A 22990-nucleotide genomic window follows, 5' to 3' on the forward strand; every position below is an offset into this window, starting at 1 on the left:
AACATCGGTTGCAGTATTTTTTGTTTACTAGGTCGGAGTCGGACTAGGGTTGTTTATGCTACCCAGTAGCCCTGCTATCTATTTAACAGTAAATTTTTTGACTTCTTTAATAATTATGCCTGGAGTACTTTACAGTGAATTTAAAGTAACACCTAAATGTTTAATAGTGCTTTCGATTCAAAAATACTTAAAGCTCTTAGTATATTTGAACACACTTTGGCAAAATGTCAACACAAAAAACCATGAAAATCAACTGACATCGATATATGGCGTATTACAACGAAGAAGTAATGTTATTGTCATTATACAATATGCGATTGCACAATACTAGCTTGTTTTACTAATTTCAATAAAACTAACAGTTTATTTATCACGTATACCAAGGTAAAGTGGTTATACAATTCTACTATATCAACATGTTAAAATGAATCTTAATGCTTGTTGTCGACATATAATCTCAAAAACAGGAGAAAAAAAAACTTTGCAAATTGTAATCCAACTTTGTTAGTTTAACTGATGGACGCAAAAGCATGGACACAGTTTTTTGATGTAAGGCACAATTATGTTTGGTAAAAGTACAAAAAAACGTCAAGAAGTATTTTGGCGTCGAAGTATAAATATATAAATGTATGTGACACTGTGCCGCAAAGTCAAAACAAAAGAATTAAAAACAAAACTACACCAAAATAAAAAGGGTGCGAATAAAAAATGACGTGCGTAAAACTCTGGCGCCTCTAGCGGTAAACCCGACTAATTTGTAAAATTATTTGACCCTTTGGCAAACTTTTAAATAGCTGAACTTTGTGTTTAAACACACATTAAAATATTAGGAATTACGTTTCAGGGCAAATTTTTTGGCTTTCTTATATAAGCAAAACAAGGTTAAAAAGACTATAAATGTGAGTATAATTAAAAATGAACTCAAACATCGTGTTACAAACCCATAATACAAAATCCCGTTTTGGCAAATAATGTTTCACGATCTTTTAAAAATGCGTTAAAGCGAGGAATCAAAATACTTGAAAAAGGTAAAACACGAAGGTAAAGTAGCCAAACTAAACCGAAAAATTATAACATCTTAAACTCCGTTCTTTATTCGCAGACGTAGGTAATGAATATACTTCACAAAAGGTAACACACTTAAAAAGGTAAAGTAGCAAACAAATTGAGATTCGGCGCAAAGTTTTTGGCGATTTTCTTGAATGCGTTAAAGTAAGGACAAAAACTTCTTAAAAAAATCCTTAAAAAAGTATAGTAGCAAACATGGTGTTATGAACCCCCAATAAGAACATTCCAAAAATCCAATTCGACTTTCTCAAAATCAATTGAAGCCGAGATTTGAAATAATTTTAGGAAGAAAAAAAGCGCGCCAAAGGCCCAAAGGCGCCGCTAGTGTTTCTGTCTGGTCTCCGCTTTCTTGACGTCACGCTTGATTACGTCATGACCGAGTAGGGATTCTCCGACATCGGCTGCTCGTTGCTTTCGGTCTCGGGCTTGCTCTTCCAAAACAACGGGAACTCGAACCGCGCCACTTTCCATATCGGCCGGTTGCGCAGCCTGGAGTGAATAAAAAAGCCGTTTTAACGCCACTTGTCTCGCCCTTATGACGTCACTATTGCGGTGCAAGTGCGCCGAAAGTGTTCGCCTCTTTTGATTTTTCATTATCTAAAAGTGGTTTGTTTTCTGTTGCTTCGAGTTGTTTATTCACTCCAAAAGTTGACAACCGGTTAAGTTTATTTTTGTTTAAATTGAGGGAAATTACAGAAATTTACTTTACCAGGAAAATGTTAGGGTTAAAAAAAAGAAAAGACCGAATTCTAGATGGTTAGGGTTTTAATTCACCGGAATATTCTTTAAAGGCCATGCACTGACAGAAGGTTGGCACCAGAGTTATAGAAAGTGACAATATCAAAGCGGAATTTGATATTCGGAAAAAACAAAAGAAAAACGCGCGTGCTCTAACCGGAAGTGACGACAGAGTTGGGACTCCACGCTCTCAAACCACTTTGAGATAACAAAAACGAAAAAAGGCGCAAAAAACACAAAACAAAGAGGAAAAGGGGAGAAAAATAAGCGAATCGCCAAAAATCCAGGGTTATGTGCTTTGACTGACTGCGATTGTGAGGTCACACAGAGAGCGAGAGCTTGTGCGCGCGCGTCGGTCATTGTTACATAACACTGTAGTGATTATTGACGTAAGAATCGTTCGCTTGCAAGTCAACCGTGTCGTCCTTGGCGCGCCAAAAGCGCGGGAACTCGATCTTCTGTAACCATGGCGACCCTCGGCGTTGCAGTCTGTTGTGGCAGGGGCTTGTGGTTAATGTCAGCGTTTTTTAGCAAACTTATCAAATAAAACGAGTTTTGTTCTAAGCTATAGCCGCTATTGGCTTCTTTTAGGTATAAAAATGAAAGTAAAATGTTGTTTGTTTACTCCTACAGTTGTTATCATAATTTAGCGCTTTTTAAGCAAACTTATTAAAGATTTTTTAGTCAACTTAGTAAAGATTTTTTAGCAAACTTATTAAATAAAACGCGTTTTTGTAGGCCATAGCCGCTATTTTCATATAGTAAAATAAAAGTAAAAAGTTATTTTTTTACTCTTACAGTTGTTATTATGATTTCTAACTTTAAAACACTTTCATTATACACAAGTGCTTAATTTCTTGCTAACCCACATACCTTATTAAGTACCGAATTAAAAACATTTTGCCGGAAAAAAACAAACAGTTGAAACAATGCCTGGCAGCAACAGTATATTCACTAATCTAGAATAATTTGCTCAAATTTTCAAACCAGTATACCGTCTAAAAAACTTAATTATCAGAGTTGAAACTTTAACGAAGCTATATTTAATGCTTTAACTTTACCCGTAAACCCTTTTGAAATTGTATTATTTTAGGTGATTTTGACCTTTGATTTTCGTAAGATGGGAACAAAAAACTAAAAGTCCTTATAATGGAATGCCTCACGTCAGCCTTACGACTTGCTTCGCATATTATTGACTTGGGTTAAAATAGCTCTCACACAAACTGTTATTCCCTAGAGAAAAAAATCGTTTTGAACTTACGTTATAATGATGACTGCCGCTACAATGACGACCAGTAATATGGCCATGACACAGATGGCAGCGATTGGCCCTGGCTGGAGCCCCACTGATGCTGGTACTGCAGTTCCACCTCTCTTGCCTTTCCCTTTGCCTTTCTGGTTGCCAGTTTTACCTGGTTTACGGCCTGGGTTTGTGGGTGCTGTTGGAATAAAGTTAAATGTTAGACCAGGTTTATATACACTTTATAATAATGACAGTTGTTTATTTAAAATTTGTATGTTTTCTTATTTTAATATTGACAGAAAATAAAAAGAATTTATCAGTTAGGCTTTTTAAAAAAAAAAAAAAATTGAGCACAGTGCTCTAGGTGTGCAATTGTGGTCAAGTGTCCAGTGCACAGTGATAAACTGCGCAGTTAATTGTGAGTTTGGCTGTTAAAAAAGTAGCTCTATCAATGTATTGGTCAAGTTTTTGTTTTTAAACCTTGTTCTGTAAACTTACGAGGAACACCGTTGCTTGTTGGACTACTGCTTGTACCGGTTGTGCTGGTTTGTACGTTTGTTTGTTTCACTGGAGACGATGTAGTTTGGGTGGCAGGTGCAACTGTGTACAAAGTGAATTGGGCTTAAGTCTCTATTTAAAGATATATATGATATTTTGACCTGAGCATGTCGCTAAACTAAGCGTGTGGATTTATCGGTTTAATTTAAAATCAATTGGTTGTGTGATGTGAAGGCAAAAATCGAGATTAATTTATTTTGCTGGATAATAATGCTGCAAAGTGCCTAAATAAAAACGAGTGTATTTGACCACGAAATTGTAAAAATGGCTTTAAAAATGTTTGGAGGGTTCTGAAGAATAAACTTGCGTTGTTTTAGTTTGATTTTTATACATTTTCAGTCGAAATTATGTGACCTAATGTTGATATTTAAGTATTTCATTTTACTAAATCTTTAGTGAGATTATTAAATTTATGTCTGGAAATACGGTGATCGCTTGAAGAACGGTTGTAACGCTTGTCAAGATTTTAATACAGCTGTCGTTAAACAATGCCTACAGATTTCCAGAGTTAGAGTTAAACAAATACGGTCGGCAGCAAAGATTACACCTACAATTTTGTCAATGCCATGCTCAAATTACGCTAATTAAAAATCTAAATTCGTGGCAGTGTACTTTACTGTTTTTAGTTTTCAGCAGGTGGTTCACAATTACCTGTATTTGCTTTAGGCTTGCATTTTGCCCCAATAAAGGTCTTGAAGATCCAAGTGCCGTTCTGCAAGCAAAAGTTGGTGAAGTAATCGCTGGCCTCGTTAACGTACACCATTTGCTTGTTGGTATCCTTGCACATGACTTGGTACTTGGCGCCGTAGTTTGTGTTACAAGGGTCTTCTGGCCGCTTCTTGATAAGGTAGGTGGGTAGAGGAGGTGGTACACCACAACTGATAACTGGAAAATAAGGAAAATTAATTAATACCACTTTGATTGTGATATGTGTTAACTTACGCCTATTATTGCTGCATTTCTGGGATTTTGTGGTAGTTTTTATTTAAACATTGTGTTTCTAACAGCATGCGACTTTGAAATACATGACAAAGGATGGCTGTTATATACGGACAAGCTAGATAGCTAAGAAAATACAAAGACCGTGCTACAAAAAACGTATTTCTAATTATATGGGGTTTATGCCATAATTAATAACACTTAAAAACATTAAGTTTTACGTTTAAAGACAGTCAAAAAGGTTTTTGTAGTTATACGTTTCGAGGCATACCTGTGACTGAGATCTTGAAAGAACACTTAGCAGTTAGTCCGTCTCCATCAGTTGCCGTGTACATAACGGTGTGGCTTCCCTCACTGAACCTGGCTGGGGACTTGGTAGCCGGGTGCGTAAAAATAAGCTGGGAAGTAGCTGTGGAAACAAAACGTAAGGATTAATATAAGGTAAATGGACTTAGTTAACAACGTGGACGGCTATATATGTTGTGACTTGATTTAAGTACACTTGTGCCACTGATTCGAATGCCTTAGATTATGTGTTTTTAAATGAGTATTCTTGGACTTAGGCCAGTTATCAAAATGTCTATATACAGTGACCCAAATGGTTTCACTAAACGACCATTTGGCAAAGTGGCGTTATATACATTATTTGTTTAACCTAAAACAGTTTGAATGTTTTTTCGTATAGCGTTTTTGTTGTCTTCTATTTAAATATCTTGCCGAATTGAACGAGTTTAGATATTTTATTACATTAACATGACTTTTAACTTTACCTGTGTCGACATCGCCGGTTTGTGGGATTAGGTTCTTTAACCTATTATTATTTCAGTTATTTAACCAGAAAATACCAGATGCTATGGTTCATAACTCAACTTACACCAGCAAAAACGATGTCCTTTTCTAGAGATAAGTGTCTGTCGTAAAGTACCACTCTGACTGTGGCAATTAAGCCTAGCTTTAACTTAAGAAAGCTGACTGCGGACTTTAATTGCCTTTTTTTTTAATTGCCATGTAAAGCTTCGTTGGAATTTTGTTTTTCTAAATGATCGCTGTGCAACGTAGCCGTGTTAAAATACCTCGCTTTGAAAGTGCGGCTAGCAAATTGTTGTTTGATAAAAAAATGCATTTTTGTGAAATGTCATGCTTAAGTTGCCAGAGTTGCTGCAAAAACATTTACCTATTGATACTTTTAAAAAGTGTCGAAAGTTAAATAGTATTTTCCAATGACTTTTGATAAGAATCTAATTTGTTAATTGTTTATAGTAAAACATTGTCACCTAATACACTAAAATAATTCATAAAAATTAACCCTGTAAAAACTCAGAACCAGTTTTACCGCAGATTGCACCGTTTTGGCCTTTTCCATTCCACCACCGCCTAATTCCCGGGAAATTACTTTACATCGCCGAAAATACCTTGTCTGGTTTCCCGTACTTAGGTTATCCCTGGCTGTTGTGAATCTAGTCACGAAGAAACCTTTACATGAACGATGTTGGAACACGTTTAACATTTCGAGCAGAATGTCGTTTGTCACCTCCGGTTAGTGCTCCACTATGTACTACGCTTCTCGCAAAATGGCCGAGAGTTCGTGACATTCGAACCGAGAGTGTATTTAGCGCTTGGGTAAAATGTTCTTTGATGATATACTTCAAGTAGGAATGACATATTTAAGTTAGAGGGGAATTGCTCATTAACACATTTTCAGTTTGAAATGACACTTTTAGTTTGAAGTTAATTTTGTTAATGTACATAATTTAGTTGGGAATGACATTTGTTGTTTTGAACAATTTAGTTGGTGATATTTGTTTGTTTGTATAGATTTTGGTTGAAAAATAATATCTGCCTTAATTCTTTTTGCCTAACGATATCATAATTAGCACTATAATACCTTTATCACTATATTTGAAAACAATAATTTGTCGCCTGGTCTTACTTAGTGAAAATCCTGATTAGGTCAACTAATTTCGGTAGAGTTTTCTGATGGCATAATGTGTGAAAATATAAAGCAATGTGTTTAAAAGCACATCGCATGATTTATCATAAGGTTCTACAAGAATTTCTTCTCATAGTTCTTTTCCTGCGACATCACATTGCTTTGTTTTACGCACGGTTGCCATAAAGGCACCATTTGATATCGCAATTTGGTCATTTCGCTAAAAATGAATTCGCTTAGTTTAGCAACTCACGTGTGACGTCATCCTTCCACTGGGGGGCGTCCCAGGTGACCAGTGCTGTTGTTTCGCAAGGGAGAAGAACGAAAGTTCGGTCATCGGGACACGTTCCCTCCTCGTAGTGTGGTGGCTCCTCTGTTGGAAGAAAATTAAATCGGTTAATTTAAAGCTTTTTGATTATTCTTGCTTTGTTTTGATTTTTTTCCACTTTTAAAGGTCGTTATCTCGTTGGTCTAGTAGGCAATGTAATTTGGTTGTAGATTGAAAGCTCGAAAGTTTGTTTTGAAAATAATACAGTGCTTTTAAGGGGAAAACAAATATAGTTGATATACTTTTAGCTATACCGTTTACCATTATGCTTAGAATTTTAAAAACACTTGCAATTTTGGGAATTTTAATTCCAATTGCCATGTTTTTGTTATTTGTCAAAGTTGAACCCGACACACAGAAACACAAATTTAAATTCTGTAAGGGAAGGTATATTTGTTCTACGGCTTATCAAATCTACAACAGTTCACTTACTCTTTGGAGTCATTCCATAGCAAGCTTTTCCGAATGCGTAAGTTCCATCCGGGCACAAACACTTCGAAGTTGTGTTAGAAAGCGCCACGCATATCGCGGTGCATTGTGGGTGACGGGACGCGCAAGGGTTCGGAAGAGGACCTGGGAAAATGGTGTTGGAATAATAAAGCAAAATATCGTGGTCATATGGTATGATATACTGGAATGTTAGACTAAAAAAAATATTGGTGTTTGTCAAACTCTGCCTAATAAGGAAGTTTTGTTGATAGTTTGAAACTTTCATACCACTAGATTAATACAAAAGGGGAATTTCTTTATCCGGAAACTTCACATTGAAATAAACTCACAGCCAGCGGTATCTTTAAGTTTGTTGAACTTGCAACAAATGACAAATTTTACTTCGTGCAGGTTAGTGTCATGAAGGTCCGAATTTTTTAATTATATAAATCTTATGAAAAAAATATTTTCACTGTCGGTTTTGTCCTTGATTCGTGATTTTTCTTGTGTTTAGTTTTGCCACTTCACATCTCAAAAACAATGACGTTTTCTAACGTAAAACATTTTTTTCACGATTGGTGATGTCATAGCGCAAAATATATTGTGAATATCACATGGGTAGTGTATTTTAAGACCGATTTTTTGTAAAGCCACGATACAAGTTTCGGGGCAAATTCTTTCTTGTAAACCTGCCAGATTTTGTCATTTGGTTTCTCATTTTCTCGGCCATTAGACTCCAAATTGCCTGCGAAGCTGACACGACTTAATTCCGTGCTATGTGTGAAGTTTAACCGATCAGCGCACACTTAACGCTGAATATACGTTGGGCGCCACAAATTGGAGTCTTTAACCAAGAAAAAGCCGGAAATGGTTGAGAGAAACTGATTTGCCTTTAATCACAGCCGCAGGCATTTAATAGTTAAAGCGGAAAGGCGTGCGAGGCACCTGTTGTTTTCTTCCAAGATTTACTTACTCAGGTATTGCTGCGTGTACCAGCTGCTGTAAATGGCGATCGAAGTGGCCCTGTAAAACTCTGTAGGCCCGAACTTGCGCAACGACGCTGGTCCGGATTTAAGATCGAATTGTTCCACCACGTTTGACTTTCCATCGATGATGTAAGCTGTCCCGTTGAATACTTTGATGCTGTAAAAGAAGGATTTTCATATTTTGTTTAATATACCATTTAACAAAAAAGGAAAGATAAATATATCTTCGTGTAATAATAGTTTTATATTACTTTAAAATTGATTCAGAAAAACTTTATTTATTTTAAATACTTTGATGCTGTAATACACAAGGATTTTCATATTTTGTTTAATATTCCATTTTTTTCAAAAAAAAGAGACAAATATAAAGCATGTAATAATAGTTTTATATTACTTTATAATTAAATCAGAAAACCTTTTACTTTGGTGCAGAAAAGTGTTAAACACAAGAATGTTTCATATTTCATAAACCTTCTTTTAATATAACATTTATTAAAAAAGATACCAATATAACTTCATTTAATCAAATTTTATATATTAAAAAAGAAAAATATTTTTTTAGTGCTACATTAATATTTATTGCTATTAAATTCTCTTACAAAATTTTATGCTTCTGAAAAAAGTATAAAAAATCCCCATTGTAATCTATATTTAGATTTGTTTGATATTTAAATCTAAACAAACTGTGTAAACAAGACGTTAATATTGACTGAAACTTTTCAAGATCAAACCAAAAATAACTACATCTTTGTTTAAAACCTTCATTAAATGTAGAAATTTAATCGGATTAAGGTTCTACTGCTTACCTTGTGACAAAGTAGGCGAGTCTGGTGATTTGACCAGAAAGATCAAACTGGTTTGCGCTTAGGTGGGAAGTGCTGTTGATTGTCATCAGCTGATCGAGCGACTTCTGGTAAATCATCGCAGTTTTTCCCTCAACAAGGTACAGGCTGTTTGCTGTAAATATATAGGGTTAGTTTGTTAATTAAAAACCGACAAGTAAAAGTTTTACAATTAGGAATCTTTTATTGAGACATTCATTGATTTTTAAACGGAATTCAAGTTAAGCATGATTTGCTTAGATAAAAAATCTTGTTATAGATACATATGTAAAAAATACAGAAAAGGCATTCTTGAATGTGGTATAATTAGAATGATAAAATATTCATAATTTGTGCCCCAAAATTAGTAAGTTTAAACAGTTCCCGCAAAAAACGTATGTTGTTTTATTTGTGCATTACATCAAAGTCGAACTTCTGACTCATTTACTTTCTGGTTGTAAATCTTGGTTTATATTTTTGACATTCTGGGCACACGAACTGTCTGCTTAAAGCTTCATGGATTAAATCGAGTTTAAGGCGTGATTAGACGACCACGTGTAAGCGCTAGATGCGAGTGTAAAACAGAATATGATATGAAGCAATCACACTGGTAATATTTTTTGTTTGATGTAGCTGATGTAAAAGTACTCAAACGGATAGTCCACACCCGCAGTGTTTTTAGGCTTTTTTTGTAGCGAGCCAAATGTTAAGCTTAAGTACAACATCAAGGCTTTAACTATCTAATTATCGGACATTAGCATAAATAACTTCGAATTTAATTATATATTAGCAATGTGTTTGCATTAGTTTCACAATTTTTCTGAAGTATTGAAGAAGTCAACCAGTCTCAATAAATCTAACCATGTGATCTACTGCCTTCGGAGTGATAACCCATGCCTTGATAAGCAACGGTCTATAGTGATTAAGTGAAAGTACTTACACTGGTAATCTATAGTGATGGCTTGTGGCGAATTGAGTCCATCAAACACCAAGGTTCGGTTCGAACCGTCCAAATTCATTCTCCAAGCTTGACCTTTGCCCTCTGCAGTCCTCGTGTCAACCCAGTACAAGAAACTAAACATAACACTCATTTAAAACTAAATTGAGAATTTGTAAAATGATCTAAACTGTTGGTTTTATGTGTTATTAAACCTTGCTGTGCGGTAGAGTTGCAACATTGTAATAGCATGGGGAAAACAACCTTAACGAATTAAATCTTAACAAAATTAATAAAAAAACAACGAAATTCCGATTCTTTATCTTTTATTTCGTACAAGTAACTAAACATAACACTCAGTTAAAACTGAATGAAAATTTGTCAAATGATCTAAGCTGTTGGTTTTATGTGTTATCAAACGGAACTGCGTTATTATCTATCTGCTAGGTAAATTAAAACAAACCAAAACGGTTAAAAGGAGTAAAACATAAGCTTTCAGTAGCAAAATACTTTAAACACTTTTATTGGATAAACATATTAACTGACATACATAAAAGTTTTACTATTACTATTTCCTCTACCCTAAAACAAGTTGGAAAAATCAGTTTAACATCTTGCTGCCCACCTAATTTAGTAAAGAAAATCAATTAGCTAACTGTTTTTTCAATCTGTTCTTTTTTTAATTTTTACCAATAACTTCATAAACCGCAATTACGCTTTAAGTTTCCTCGATCGGGATTTTAACCCGAAATCCTTGGAAATTGTGTTCTTAACTTACTTGTGTCTTTGATCCAAGGCGAGCATTTTGATCTCGGTCGTCGAAACGTTCTCCGGCCTCAGCAGGGTTTTCACTTTAAGTCCACTCGGGTCGGCCACGTGGATTATTTGCGTTTCTTCGTCGGCGAAGTAGATGTTACCACTTCTGTGCTCAACTGCTATCGTATTGGCTGCAAAGATGCAAAAATCACAAAGGTTTTGTTTATTTTTATCTTATTATTTTTTTTAGGTATAAAACTGTATGTATACATAATAGATAGGATCTGAAACATTGACGGCAAAGTTCTGCCTTAGTCTAAACGACTAATACGTGATATATTAAAAGAGCAGTTTAATGTGTTTACTGAAGGCTTTTGTCAACTACAACTTAGCTTAATTCGAATATCACGTTGTTTAGAAACTTTCAATTTTATCATAAAATACAGTTGCGAAGTTAACTTATAGATTTAACGTTTTATCCCCATAATCTATCTTAGTGCCAAACAACCCTTGGTAACATGCAAACATATTATAATTCTTGGTTATTCTTCGCCATATTTTTGACTTTTTTAGCCATAAAAGTATTCAGAGCCACAAACATTACCGCCTTGAACAAATTGTACATTTAGATAAAAATCGACACTTTTTTGCTTTTTCGTAGTTGTTTCTTGTGTCAAAAGCGCACAAAATTATGTTTTAATCCTATCCCAGGTCTCAGGTCGCTTTATGTAAGGACAAGTCCCGCCCACAGATGTACTCCAACAAACGAGCTCTCTACTTACCATGTTGGTTTCTCACGAGCGGACTTGTTCTGGTTCCATCGAATCCCGACTTTCTGATAGACGCAATCCGTTTGTCCGACCACAAGAAGGTTTGGGATGCAGCGTCAATCGCCACTGTTGTTATCTTCTTCGAGTTATCTGTAAACATTGAAGAGGTTAGATCAGGGTTTGCACGGTTTAGGTGTGACGTAAGCTAATACAGGCATGCTTACAACCACATGCTAATTCTCTGCTTAAGTTGCAGATGTAGGCTGTATTTGGATAGACCGTTTAAAAATAGTTTAGCTGACACAGGCTGATTGAATTAGGAACGTGAAGAGTAAGTAAATCTAAAATATGTTAAGCCCTAAAGAATTGCAAGGCCCAACAAAACGCTTTTGACAACAACATCCTAATTCTCTGCTTGAGTTGCAGATGTGGGCTCTATTTTGATAAACCGTTGGAAAAATTTGAAAGAACGTTTAAAAATGTAGTTTAACTGACGCAAGCTGATTGAATTAGGAAGGTTAGGGGTAAGTAAAATCTAAATATGTTAAGCCGGAAAGAATTGTTAGGCCTAAAAACGCTTTTTAAGTCCCTACTATGCCATTATACAATATTGTAAGTTACATAAATAAGTTTTGATTTGTGTTAAGTTGTGCAACGATTTCACGATTTTCCTAGTTATTGATGTTTGATTTCAAGGTTTGCAATTCATGCTTAGCAAAGCACAAGACATAGCCTAAACACTTCTGTATATTGCTAAACATAAAGGAGACCAAGCAATGCAGTTAGAGATGCTTTCTTGCACCCCCAGGCATGTTTTGCTGCATGAGGTTTAGGGTTGAGGGATTGACTTGCCGCAGGTATGTTTGCCAAACATTTAGCAGATAATGCTGACATTTAATGCGTTACTCTAATGCAGAGGCGTGCAACATACGGCCCGCGGGCCACAGCACGGCCCGCGCTACCTTTTTACGTGACCCGCACAGACTCCGTCAAGTAGCGCATTGATTTTTAATGCTTTTCACTGTTTAAAAAGTTATTTTAGTAACGGAATTGTTAGCATTTTTCAATTTGTATTACGCCACACTGACTGAACCTCGATTATTGCGTCATAGTGTGCATTGTATTAAAACTGCCTTGTTCTGCTGGTAATGATTCAATGACATGATCTTACTTTATGGGTGCAGTGTTTTGAATATATATTAATATTTCACGGTGTTTTAATAAAGACTGTAAATGTTGTTGGATTGTCTGGCCCGCAGCACCATCATAACTATACATTATAGCCCGTTGCGATAAACAGTTGCACGCCCCTGCTCTAATGGGCTGTGAAGCTCGTATGCTGTTGGTTGCATATTGCTGAACAAACTGTTTTATTTTGTGCTACGAATAATGACAAAACAGTATGTAAAGGTATTTACGGTGCATGACTCTTTGTGCAGGCTTAATTACAATTTAAAAAGCATTTGGGAAAATCAGTTTATCGGCCCAGCATAATCCCAATACCCTTCCCAGTCTTAAACTTTGCGGTGATACATTGCTGGCAGGTAATGTTTTACTATGACATATACATTCAAAATTATTATTACGAAGAACTGCAGCAATCAATTATGAATTTCTGATACAAACAAAGAAATAAAAACTGGATAATATTTCCTGCTGTGTGTATCACAACTCCAATAAACTTTTTTTCAAAGGTGTCGTAAGAAAAAACCTAAATAACAACTAGTTTATTGCTAATGAAATCTTTAATGTGGCAATAATGAGTGAGATTTATTCATCTTGTTTAAATTTTTGTAGATTACAGATTTTCTATTTAACAGTTTTCGTCGTAATATAGTGCTTCCCCTTTGCCATAGTGATATCACTCCGTCTATGTTGGTTTATGCGTTTATATCAAATATTTTAACTTACGAATAGGCACGATGGAATACTGCTTTGAGTCACTTTCGTTCAACGGGATTTGGAAGACCTTGCCTTGTCCTGAATCGGCCACAAGCATGAAGTTGTCTTGCACAATGTCTGGTAAACAATTTGTAAGTTCATTAGAAAATGCTATATATCTAAGTAGGATGAAAGATTTACATATGGTACTAATATTGATATATTAATAAACTGAATTCCCGCAACCACAATTAAAATATTGTTTCTCTAACTTATGTTCTTCCGGCAAGGATATATTTCAGTTAAGAAAAGGGATAAGATCAATAAAACATATTTAACACCGATATCACTTATGCATTGCCAACGCTTTGCACCGGGCATCCTTAATGAAAATTCAAGGTGACCTACTGACAACTGACTGCAGGGTCAACTGACGCGATAACCATTTTATGGTTCTTCGTTTAATTTTTGATATTGAGGCCGCATTTATAGCACCAAATAAATGTTTATCTGTATCTTAGTGACAACATAGCGAATCGCCCTTGATTTTGGTCCAAGTAAATCACTTACTTTGTGTGTATAGCTTACCACAAACAAATAGTGCTTAGGTGTGTTACCGGTACCACAATTTGTATAGGCTTTATTATAACGGCATGTTTGTTCAAGTAAATATTACACTTTTGCGTTGTACCGCTTACCACAACCAAAATGCTTGCCTTAAGTGCTACCGGTAGCACCTTATGTATTCACTTTATTAAAAAGGCATAATTGTCCAATGTACTTACTTGTAACGCATCTCGTCTCCCCCACTTTGGTGTATCCCAGCGAGCAAGCGCATTCCCTCTTTGCATTAATTCGTGGAAGACAAATGTGGTCGCATTGGTGCTGACTCACACATTCTCCGACCGTTGAAACTGAAACAAAAATTGCAAGTCTTACTGGGGCCCGAAACACAAACAAGTTATACTGGGTAAATATTTATTAAGTCAATATAGGTGTTACATTTAAGATGTATGATTAGTTAGTCCTTGTGCGAAACCCTTTTATATGTTGGTGGATATAATTTATTTGAGTCTACCGTTGAAACAGCAAAGCTGGATAGAAACAAAACACCTTAGTACCGCAATCTACAATTGAAGGCGCTAAAATGGCGAATTCGGTGTTTTAAGTTAAAGCTGTTTTAAGGGTGAACAAAAACACAAACTTTATGTTCAAAAATAAGCCTACCAACTATTCAAATGTTTCTTAACTCGCTATAGTTTAAGAAATACCAATATAAACAAACGATCTAACGACGTAGAACACAAGTTATATTGAATATTCAACTCACCGTCATCGAACGATCTGTCCTCGTTCTTGCTGTACACTGTGATACCGCGGGGCTTCCCCTCCAGCGTGTACCTGAACACGTTGTTTGACTCCTTGTTGATCACCCAGACCGAGAAGTACTTCTTCGACGTCGAGCTGTAACGCGCGTGTACGTCCGTAACGTACAGGTAGTTCTGAAACAAACCTTGCTCGGTTAACCCTATGTATATAGTTGTACGACAATGGTTAGGTACACTATACACGGATCTGTAATGTGGCTCTGTAATGCATTTTAAAGACTTTAGGTCGTATAAATGGCCATCATTTTGATAAAAACGTTTCTATAAGCCATTAGTTAACATATGATTGTCGTTAAAAACCTTGATTTTAATATCCATCCGGTTTGGGTTTTTTTAAGATTTTTATTTGACTAAAATAAATTGTAAACTGTAAAGTTGAGCAGTACAACTTTTCTAAAATATATTACAAAAATTAAAAGTATATACGAGTCTTACATTGGGTGTTAAACCATGGCATCGATTTTAGGTATGTTCTGTTTATTATTCGATAACTTTCTTTTAAATAAATCTAAATTACCAAACAACTTAATTCAAATTCTAAGAAACAGAACATTCCTACAAGAAAATAAGTCTGTCAAATAATCGTAGTCATATTTTATTGCATATTGCTGCCAAATTCTTAAATTTGAGCATTTATGTAGCCTGATGATCATTACTACTGGTGATTAATATGCATTGTTGATTCAAGCGATACTAGTTCTTCCTTACGTTGATTTCGTTGTCAAGTAATCACGCCAATTCCAAGTAATTGGTGAATGGAGACTCCCAATTTGTAGTAACGATAAAACGTCGATATGCGTAATGTTTACCAAGTCCTGATTTACATGTATAGGTCACATATACCGACCAAAGGATTATTCTAGTGCTACTACGTTGTTTCGCTTCGACAACGTGTTATGTCTTCTATTTTTATGAAATAAACTCACGATGTAGGCGGTGATTCCCCAGAAAATGGCCCCACCCCTGTAGTGATGCTGGGTTTTGTTGCTTCCATCCATTTTGCAACTTGACACAACTCCTCCGTAACCAGTGAAGTCAGTCCAGTACAATCTGAAGTAGAAAACTTTGTTAGATATTCACACAAAAAACAATGTTTTAATCTGCTGAATAGTGAACACATCAGTTATATGTGTGGCCAGGTAACGATTTTTTTTTGTTTTTTGGTCCAGTATAATTTGAAGTAAACTTTGTTAGATACCCACACAAAAAAACAGTGTTATAATGTTTCTAAGCACATCAGTTGTACTTTAATGTTAAATGGTTTATTGTGTAGCAAACATTATTGAGTTATTGTTGGCGTGTTGTTCCTGAAAACCGTTTTGTTAGTGCCGTAACGGTACGCGGGGCAGAGTAAGGCTTTTGAACATAAATTTCACAAATTTACAGTTTTATTCAAAATAGATAGTGGCTCCTTTCAAAAAACGGCTCTTAAACTCAACTGTGACAAACATTCGTGACCATCCTTTGCAAAACACATTTATATGCTTCCAATTACATAGCGAATGTGGTTGCAGCGTGCATAGTTTAATGGCGCGTAAAAACTTCCCTGATGCCAGTTTTTTTGTTTTAAACTGCAACGTTTTCATTGTCACGATAATAGTGAGTTCAAGACGTTAAGTTTCCGCCCTGGGCAATAGATAATCTACCGTAACACGCGAGTCGATCAATGCTATTAAAAGGTTCGATGTATACAGCTACTCAGCGCGACAAAAACCAAAAGAAGTTTTTTTTTTTTCTGAATTACCTGTCGTCGGTGTAATCGACCGTCAGTCCTGTTACGTCATAAACGTGCGGGAACCCGAAAAGAACCTTCTCGTTTTTTCCACCCAAATCGGTCGACACGATTCTGGAACCGAACGCCTTGTAAATTGAGAAGAAGAGCTTTCTGCGAAATGAAAGTGTTTGACGTGTGAGCAAAGTGATAAACGAGTTTGTTGTGCATTCACGTTTTCAGGCATTTAAGCTCGATTTTGTAATTACATAGTTGTTTGTATGGAATTTAACTGAAATTTGGTAAACCTGCTTAAATTTAGAAAGAAACACTTTTATGGTATATGACATGAGATAAAAGTATTTTTATTTTTTAATAACCTTTTTTATACATAAATGTTGTAAAATATTTCCTGATAATACAATTAGAGATGAAGTGGAACTGCTAAGTTTATAATAGTGTTCATTTACGCTAAACACTTAACAAAGTATTTCTGGGCTTTTTGTCGTTTAAAGTCGTGGCCACCACTGCTGCAATCATTTTGACAATATATTTTTTTTCTTTTTAACATTGATTCAGGTATTTGGAAAACAATGACTTTAAAACTCTTATGTATGACTAATATTATAACTAACTAGGCTAATAACTTCATTCCACTTATCTATTGCTTTTACCTTTGATTCAAGCATTTAAAGAAAGCAACTTGTTTAGTATCAATCAACAATAAAGCTAACCAACTCTAATTTGTCCTTACCTTTGCTTTGCATGGATTGCTATCGCATAGGGTGGATCCCCGTTAGTTCTGTACACCGGGGTGTAGTAAGTGAACGATCTCTCGACCGCCATGATCCACTTGAAGGTAGAGTCGCTCCAGTAGAGGTTTCCAGTCTTCCAGTCGTAAGCCATGTTCTCGATTCCGTGAGCCATTCCTTCCAAGTATTGAACTGTGCGGTTTAAACCAATGTAACGGACTCCGATGTACTCAGACCTGGAATTAGAGTTGTTGTTTTTAACTACGAAAGTAACTAGGATGTCTTTCAAAACGAATGTAAAGTTCAATATAGTAAAATACAAGCATAAGTGTTCTTAAGGCTAATATTTTACAAATACTATGAAAACACCTTAAATAATTTCAGTTAAAATTCACGAAATAAATAAAACACAAAACAAATATTTGATCAAAAATACATCTTCTAATTTCTCCATTTGTCGAATTACCAATATAGGATCCCTAAATAGAAGTCTTTACTTTAGAATATGAAAAAGTAAATGTTGTAGATAAACCATCGCTACAATAAAAATCTTTTGGGATTTCCGTTTGTTTTTCAGCATCATGATCTTGTTAAAACATTTCACAAACTGATGATTTTTTTCACGAACTCACATGTAATCGGTGAAGAAGAGCATCTTTCGGTCATAATCGGCGGCGAGAGCCCAAAACTCTGTTCGTGATTGATTTGATGAAACCATCACGCTCACGTTGAACACTCCCGAAACGTCGGTCACCTGTTTCACGATCTCGGGATCGGCTTTCACGGACAGCAGGTGAGCGCCGCCGCTCTTGGAATCGTGATTCGTCCAGATCACGATCGAATCATCAGCTATCATGGGAAATTTGTGATAAGCATCATGTGAAACTGTTCATATGAACGGTAACACTGACTAGTTGAAACAAGGTTTTGCTTTATAATGATTGCATTATTGCATATAAAGTTGATATAGATAAACAATTAAGTTTTATAAAATTCTAAGCAAATATGGTTAAACATTTACGCGTTTTCACGCGTTTCTTCTGGGCAAAGTTTAAAACCTATATTCTAAACTATCTGTGGAAAAGTTGAAACCCTATCTATTTCGATTCATGTAATGATAGGTCTTGTAATCGGCTCAGCAAGTCTGTACAAAAGCAATGTAGTAGCATCATTAGGTTGCAAAATACGCTGCGTTAAAGCGTCTGCGCTGTTTGAGCCCTTGCGGGCGAATCATGCTGTTTTGGCAGGAACATGAATCAGTAATGAGGAACAGAAAAACAACCCTATGCGTGTAGCTGATAAAAACTGCCCTGCAAAATTATGTGTCTTTTATTTAACGTTTGGTAGTAGCTGCTTATTCTCTGCTGTAGATACACAAGAAGGCCTAGAGCTAGGCTAGGCTAAATTTTGAGAATCCGTTTCTGTCCTTTAAAACATCCAAAAAAGCAATACTTATACTCACGGCATTTTGGAATCCTGCAATATTCCCAGCGCTTGGAAGCGTTGGTTGTGTAGCACCAAGTTCCTTTCAAATCGCCGTCGGGATTCCTGCGTTTAAACAAGCCTTGTGTTAAACTGGCAACTAACCTACTGCAGCTTAAAGTTCAGTGTTTGCTGCTATATGCAGTTTGGGCCAGAAATACTCCGATCCTTATAAGCAATATATTTAAACAAATTTATTGACTGAAATGTCGAAAGTATTCCGAACTTAGAAGCAAGCTTTCAGCTATGCCAAAAACAAATATCACAACCTATATAAAAAACAAAAAAGTTGGAGGCATTGTTTGAATATTTCAAAAAAACACTGTGTATTATTGACGTCACAACGGTTGAACTTTCAAGTGCATTCCATTCAGACTTACGTAACAAACTGCAGTCCATTCGGAATTATGTAACATGGTGCGTACATTCCAAAAAAAAAAATAAGCGTTATCGACGTCAAAATGGTTGGAGGTTATAGTTAGAATCAAGCGCCTGGGGCAAAATAAAACGCGTCATATCCTAATGACGTCACTGCTGACCTGCAGAAGTTGTGGTTACCGCCATCTTGTGGCTGCTGCTTTGGCTTGTGGGGGAAGGTGGTGTCCCATCGCTGGCAAGGAATCCCCGAAACCGTTACACTTCTTGTCCCGTTGTACCAAGCACTGGGACCATCAATACATTCTGGAAATAATAATAAAAAAATTGTGAGGTTTCTATTTTTGACCATGACCATTAATACATTCTGCAAATAATAAGCAAAAAAATTGTGAGGTTTCTATTTTTGACCATGACCATCAATGCATTCTGCAAATAATAAAAAAAAAATTGTGAGGTTTCTATTTTTGAACATGACCATCAATACATTCTGGAAATAAGCAAGAAAATTGTGAGGTTTCTATTTTTGAACATGACCATCAATACATTCTGCAAATAAGCAAAAAAATTGTGAGGTTTCTATTTTTGACCATGACCATCAATACATTCTGGAAATAATAATAAAAAAATTGTAAGGATTCAATTTTTTACCATGACCATCAATGCATTCTGCAAATAAGCAAGAAAATTGTGAGGTTTCTATTTTTGACATGACCATCAATGCATTCTGCAAATAAGCAACTAAATAACTTGTAAAGTTCCTATTTTTGAACATGACCATCAATGCATTCTGCAAATAAGCAAGAAAATTGTGAGTTTTCTATTTTTGAACATGACCATCAATGCATTCTGCAAATAAGCAAGAAAATTGTGAGGTTTCTATTTTTGAACATGACCATCAATGCATTCTGCAAATAAGCAAGAAAATTGTGAGGTTTCTATTTTTGACATGACCATCAATGCATTCTGCAAATAAGCAACTAAATAACTTGTAAAGTTCCTATTTTTGAACATGACCATCAATGCATTCTGCAAATAAGCAAGAAAATTGTGAGGTTTCTATTTTTGAACATGACCATCAATGCATTCTGCAAATAAGCAACTAAATAACTTGTAAAGTTCCTATTTTTGAACATGACCATCAATGCATTCTGCAAATAAGCAAGAAAATTGTGAGGTTTCTATTTTTGAACATGACCATCAATGCATTCTGCTAATAAGCAACTAAATAACTTGTAAAGTTCCTATTTTTGAACATGACCATCAATACATTCTGCAAATAAGCAAGAGAATTGTGAGGTTTCTATTTTTAAACATGACCATCAATACATTCTGGAAATAAGCAAAAAAATTGTGAGGTTTCTATTTTTGAACATGACCAACAATGCATTCTGCAAATAAGCAAGAAAATTGTGAGGTTTCTATTTTTGAACATGACCATCAATGCATTCTGCAAATAAGCAAGAAAATTGTGAGGTTTCTATTTTTGACATGACCATCAATGCATTCTGCAAATAAGCAACTAAATAACTTGTAAAGTTCCTATTTTTGAACATGACCATCAATACATTCTGCAAATAAGCAAGAAAATTGTGAGTTTTTTTTTTTGACCATGACCATCAATACATTCTGCAAATAAGCAACTAAATAACTTGTAAAGTTCCTATTTTTGACCATGACCATCAATACATTCTGCAAATAAGCAAGAAAATAACTTGTAAAGTTCCTATTTTTGACTAAATTTTGTGGGGAATTGCTGCAGTTTGTTGTTGGTTTGGTTTCACTATACGATTTATTGCGATGTAATGCTCTTTGTTTTTTAGGCTATCGTGTTTATCATTGGTATGGCCAAAGTTAGAAGTGTTAAATACTTAGATTAATGCTACACAAGATGTGCCTTCGTTACGGAAAAATTAGTTTTGATATAGAGTGATTTATGTTTTTCTACTGTGTTTTTTGATTTGTCGTTTCCTGGATATAAAACTATTTTACAGACGTTCCACTCTTGCCATTCAGAAACTCAGCTAACACAATGCTCATTAGGCCTACATTGAAAAATTTTTTAATCAAGCCTAAAGTTTAAAGGACTTCAGTACTAGAAAGTTGTTACCCCAAGGAAAATCACATTTTTTTGGTGAGATTTGAATTCAAGATCTCCTTGCAAACATTTAAATTTGCAAAATGTCCAACCCGGTAGTTTAGATTGGGTTTCTCGAAAGTTTGCATTTATTGATAAAACTAGATTTGTTTGCGTGGTTTTAAATCCGATATCGCGTTCAGTTACACGGCCTATTTTGTTCCGCTGTTTAAACCCCACAAGGGTTACGCACCAAATTGCAAGGTCACGCCAAAACGTTATCTCAAGGATTTTACGTGATTTTCTTTCGATTTCAATCAGCAAGCCCGCCTGCACTGCAGTCATTTAGTGAAATTGACCGCTATCTGCTTTCTGCGGCCACTTTAGCGTGAGCCCGCGGCTGATGGAGCAAGCTGTGCCAGGAACCGAACCCAGGCCCAGTCAATTACCCACATCCCTGTCGGAATGATAATACTTCTTTCCGCTGAAAACCTCGGAAGAACCGCGCGTCAAACGACGATTATTGCGATGCTGTAGGTTAGAGTATAGTCGGCATTAATCGGGTTTCTCTGATCTTGGTTTAATCGCTTTTTGTGTTTGGAAATGTTTGTTTTTATATCTAGCTTTGCTTTGTAAAGATACGTGGTGCCTTTTTTTTTTTAATTAAACGGGACCTTTCATCTGGATAAATACGAACTAAACGCATCAGTGTCAAGTTTACATCAACAATGCAAATAAATAAACTGAATTTTAGTGGCATAATGGATGGACGTTGTAGTAACACGCACTAAGAATCAAAACCCATGCTGAAGTACCATATTAAAATTGGAATAAAAATTGATTCGAAACGTTCAAAATGCTAGCTACTTCTGTATGGGCTTTGATATCTATATTACGTATAAATGTTTTTGCAACCGTCTAGAGCTAACTACTTATCAGCACAATTTTCTGCCATGATTTGCACCAAATACCTCCGAATAGGTCGTATAAATTAGCAAGTCACAATAACAACAATTGAGCTGGCTTAAGTTAATACTTACCAAGTTGATCCTGCTGTGTCGATGAGGCAACCCAACAAACCAAAATCAGCAAGGCTACCGGCAAAAAACTCCTAAGCATTTTGTTATTCAAGTCCTATTGAAATCAACAAAAATAGCTTATTTTTTTCAAATGTTATTTTTCTGAGGGTTTCTCAAAAAATAACTGAAAACTCGAAACAAGTTATTTATTTCAATTAAAAGCCTATGAATTGCTATGAAAAGCTTATATTTTTGACTTATAATATATAATGCACAGGCAATAAATCCATTCCAAAGCTCAGCAATTACCGAACCTATTCTACGAACGCCTGTAAAGCCCCTCGTTCGAAGGGTTTTATGATATTTAAAGTTTGACGCAGAACCTAAATTGACCCGAGAAGGCCTCTATGACGTAACAAGCGACCGTCGAGAGCCCTTCACTTTCTTCTTAAGATCGGGAGAATCGGAAAAATCCATTCAACAATTGGGTATGACGCTCGACTGACTAACTGCCCATATAAATCATAAACAACTTAGTGCTTGGATTTTCAGGTATCGGTGTATTTAAAACTTACACATATATTTAACCTATGTACACGGAATTAATTTATTTGTTTACTTTTTATTCTAATATTTAAAGTGTTTGAAATGATTTAAGCTCATCCCCGTGAACTATTCACTAGCTTCAAAAATATTTTCAAGTTTTTAATCGATCTTTTTAAACTTGAATATACATTTTGCACACTTATATGCTAGTAACTAATTTATTGGATTTCGTTAATATTTTTAAATTAATAACACT

General features: G+C 35.5%; 1 protein-coding gene across 1 annotated transcript; it reads right to left on the reverse strand.

Annotated features, from left to right (window-relative positions):
• Window positions 1-216: 216 nt before the first annotated feature.
• Window positions 217-22293, reverse strand: LOC146165601 (uncharacterized). Its single transcript, XM_083380981.1, has 22 exons — window positions 22210-22293; window positions 19257-19398; window positions 18698-18783; window positions 17868-18084; window positions 17238-17471; window positions 16517-16657; window positions 15699-15822; window positions 14715-14886; window positions 14170-14298; window positions 13415-13522; window positions 11516-11653; window positions 10756-10924; window positions 9981-10114; window positions 9026-9176; window positions 8207-8376; window positions 7237-7377; window positions 6730-6849; window positions 4818-4955; window positions 4259-4492; window positions 3548-3649; window positions 3068-3245; window positions 217-1557 (listed from the first exon to the last, which is right to left on the reverse strand). The coding sequence occupies exons 1-22, from the start codon at window positions 22286-22288 to the stop codon at window positions 1434-1436; spliced, it is 3231 nt and encodes a 1076-aa protein (XP_083237107.1). The 5' UTR covers window positions 22289-22293; the 3' UTR covers window positions 217-1433.
• Between the last annotated feature and the right edge of the window lie 697 nt (window positions 22294-22990).

The sequence above is a fragment of the Ascidiella aspersa genome, chromosome 2 (genome assembly GCF_963924565.1).
Source record: "Ascidiella aspersa chromosome 2, kaAscAspe10.2, whole genome shotgun sequence".
Classification (NCBI taxonomy): Eukaryota; Metazoa; Chordata; class Ascidiacea; order Phlebobranchia; family Ascidiidae; genus Ascidiella; species Ascidiella aspersa.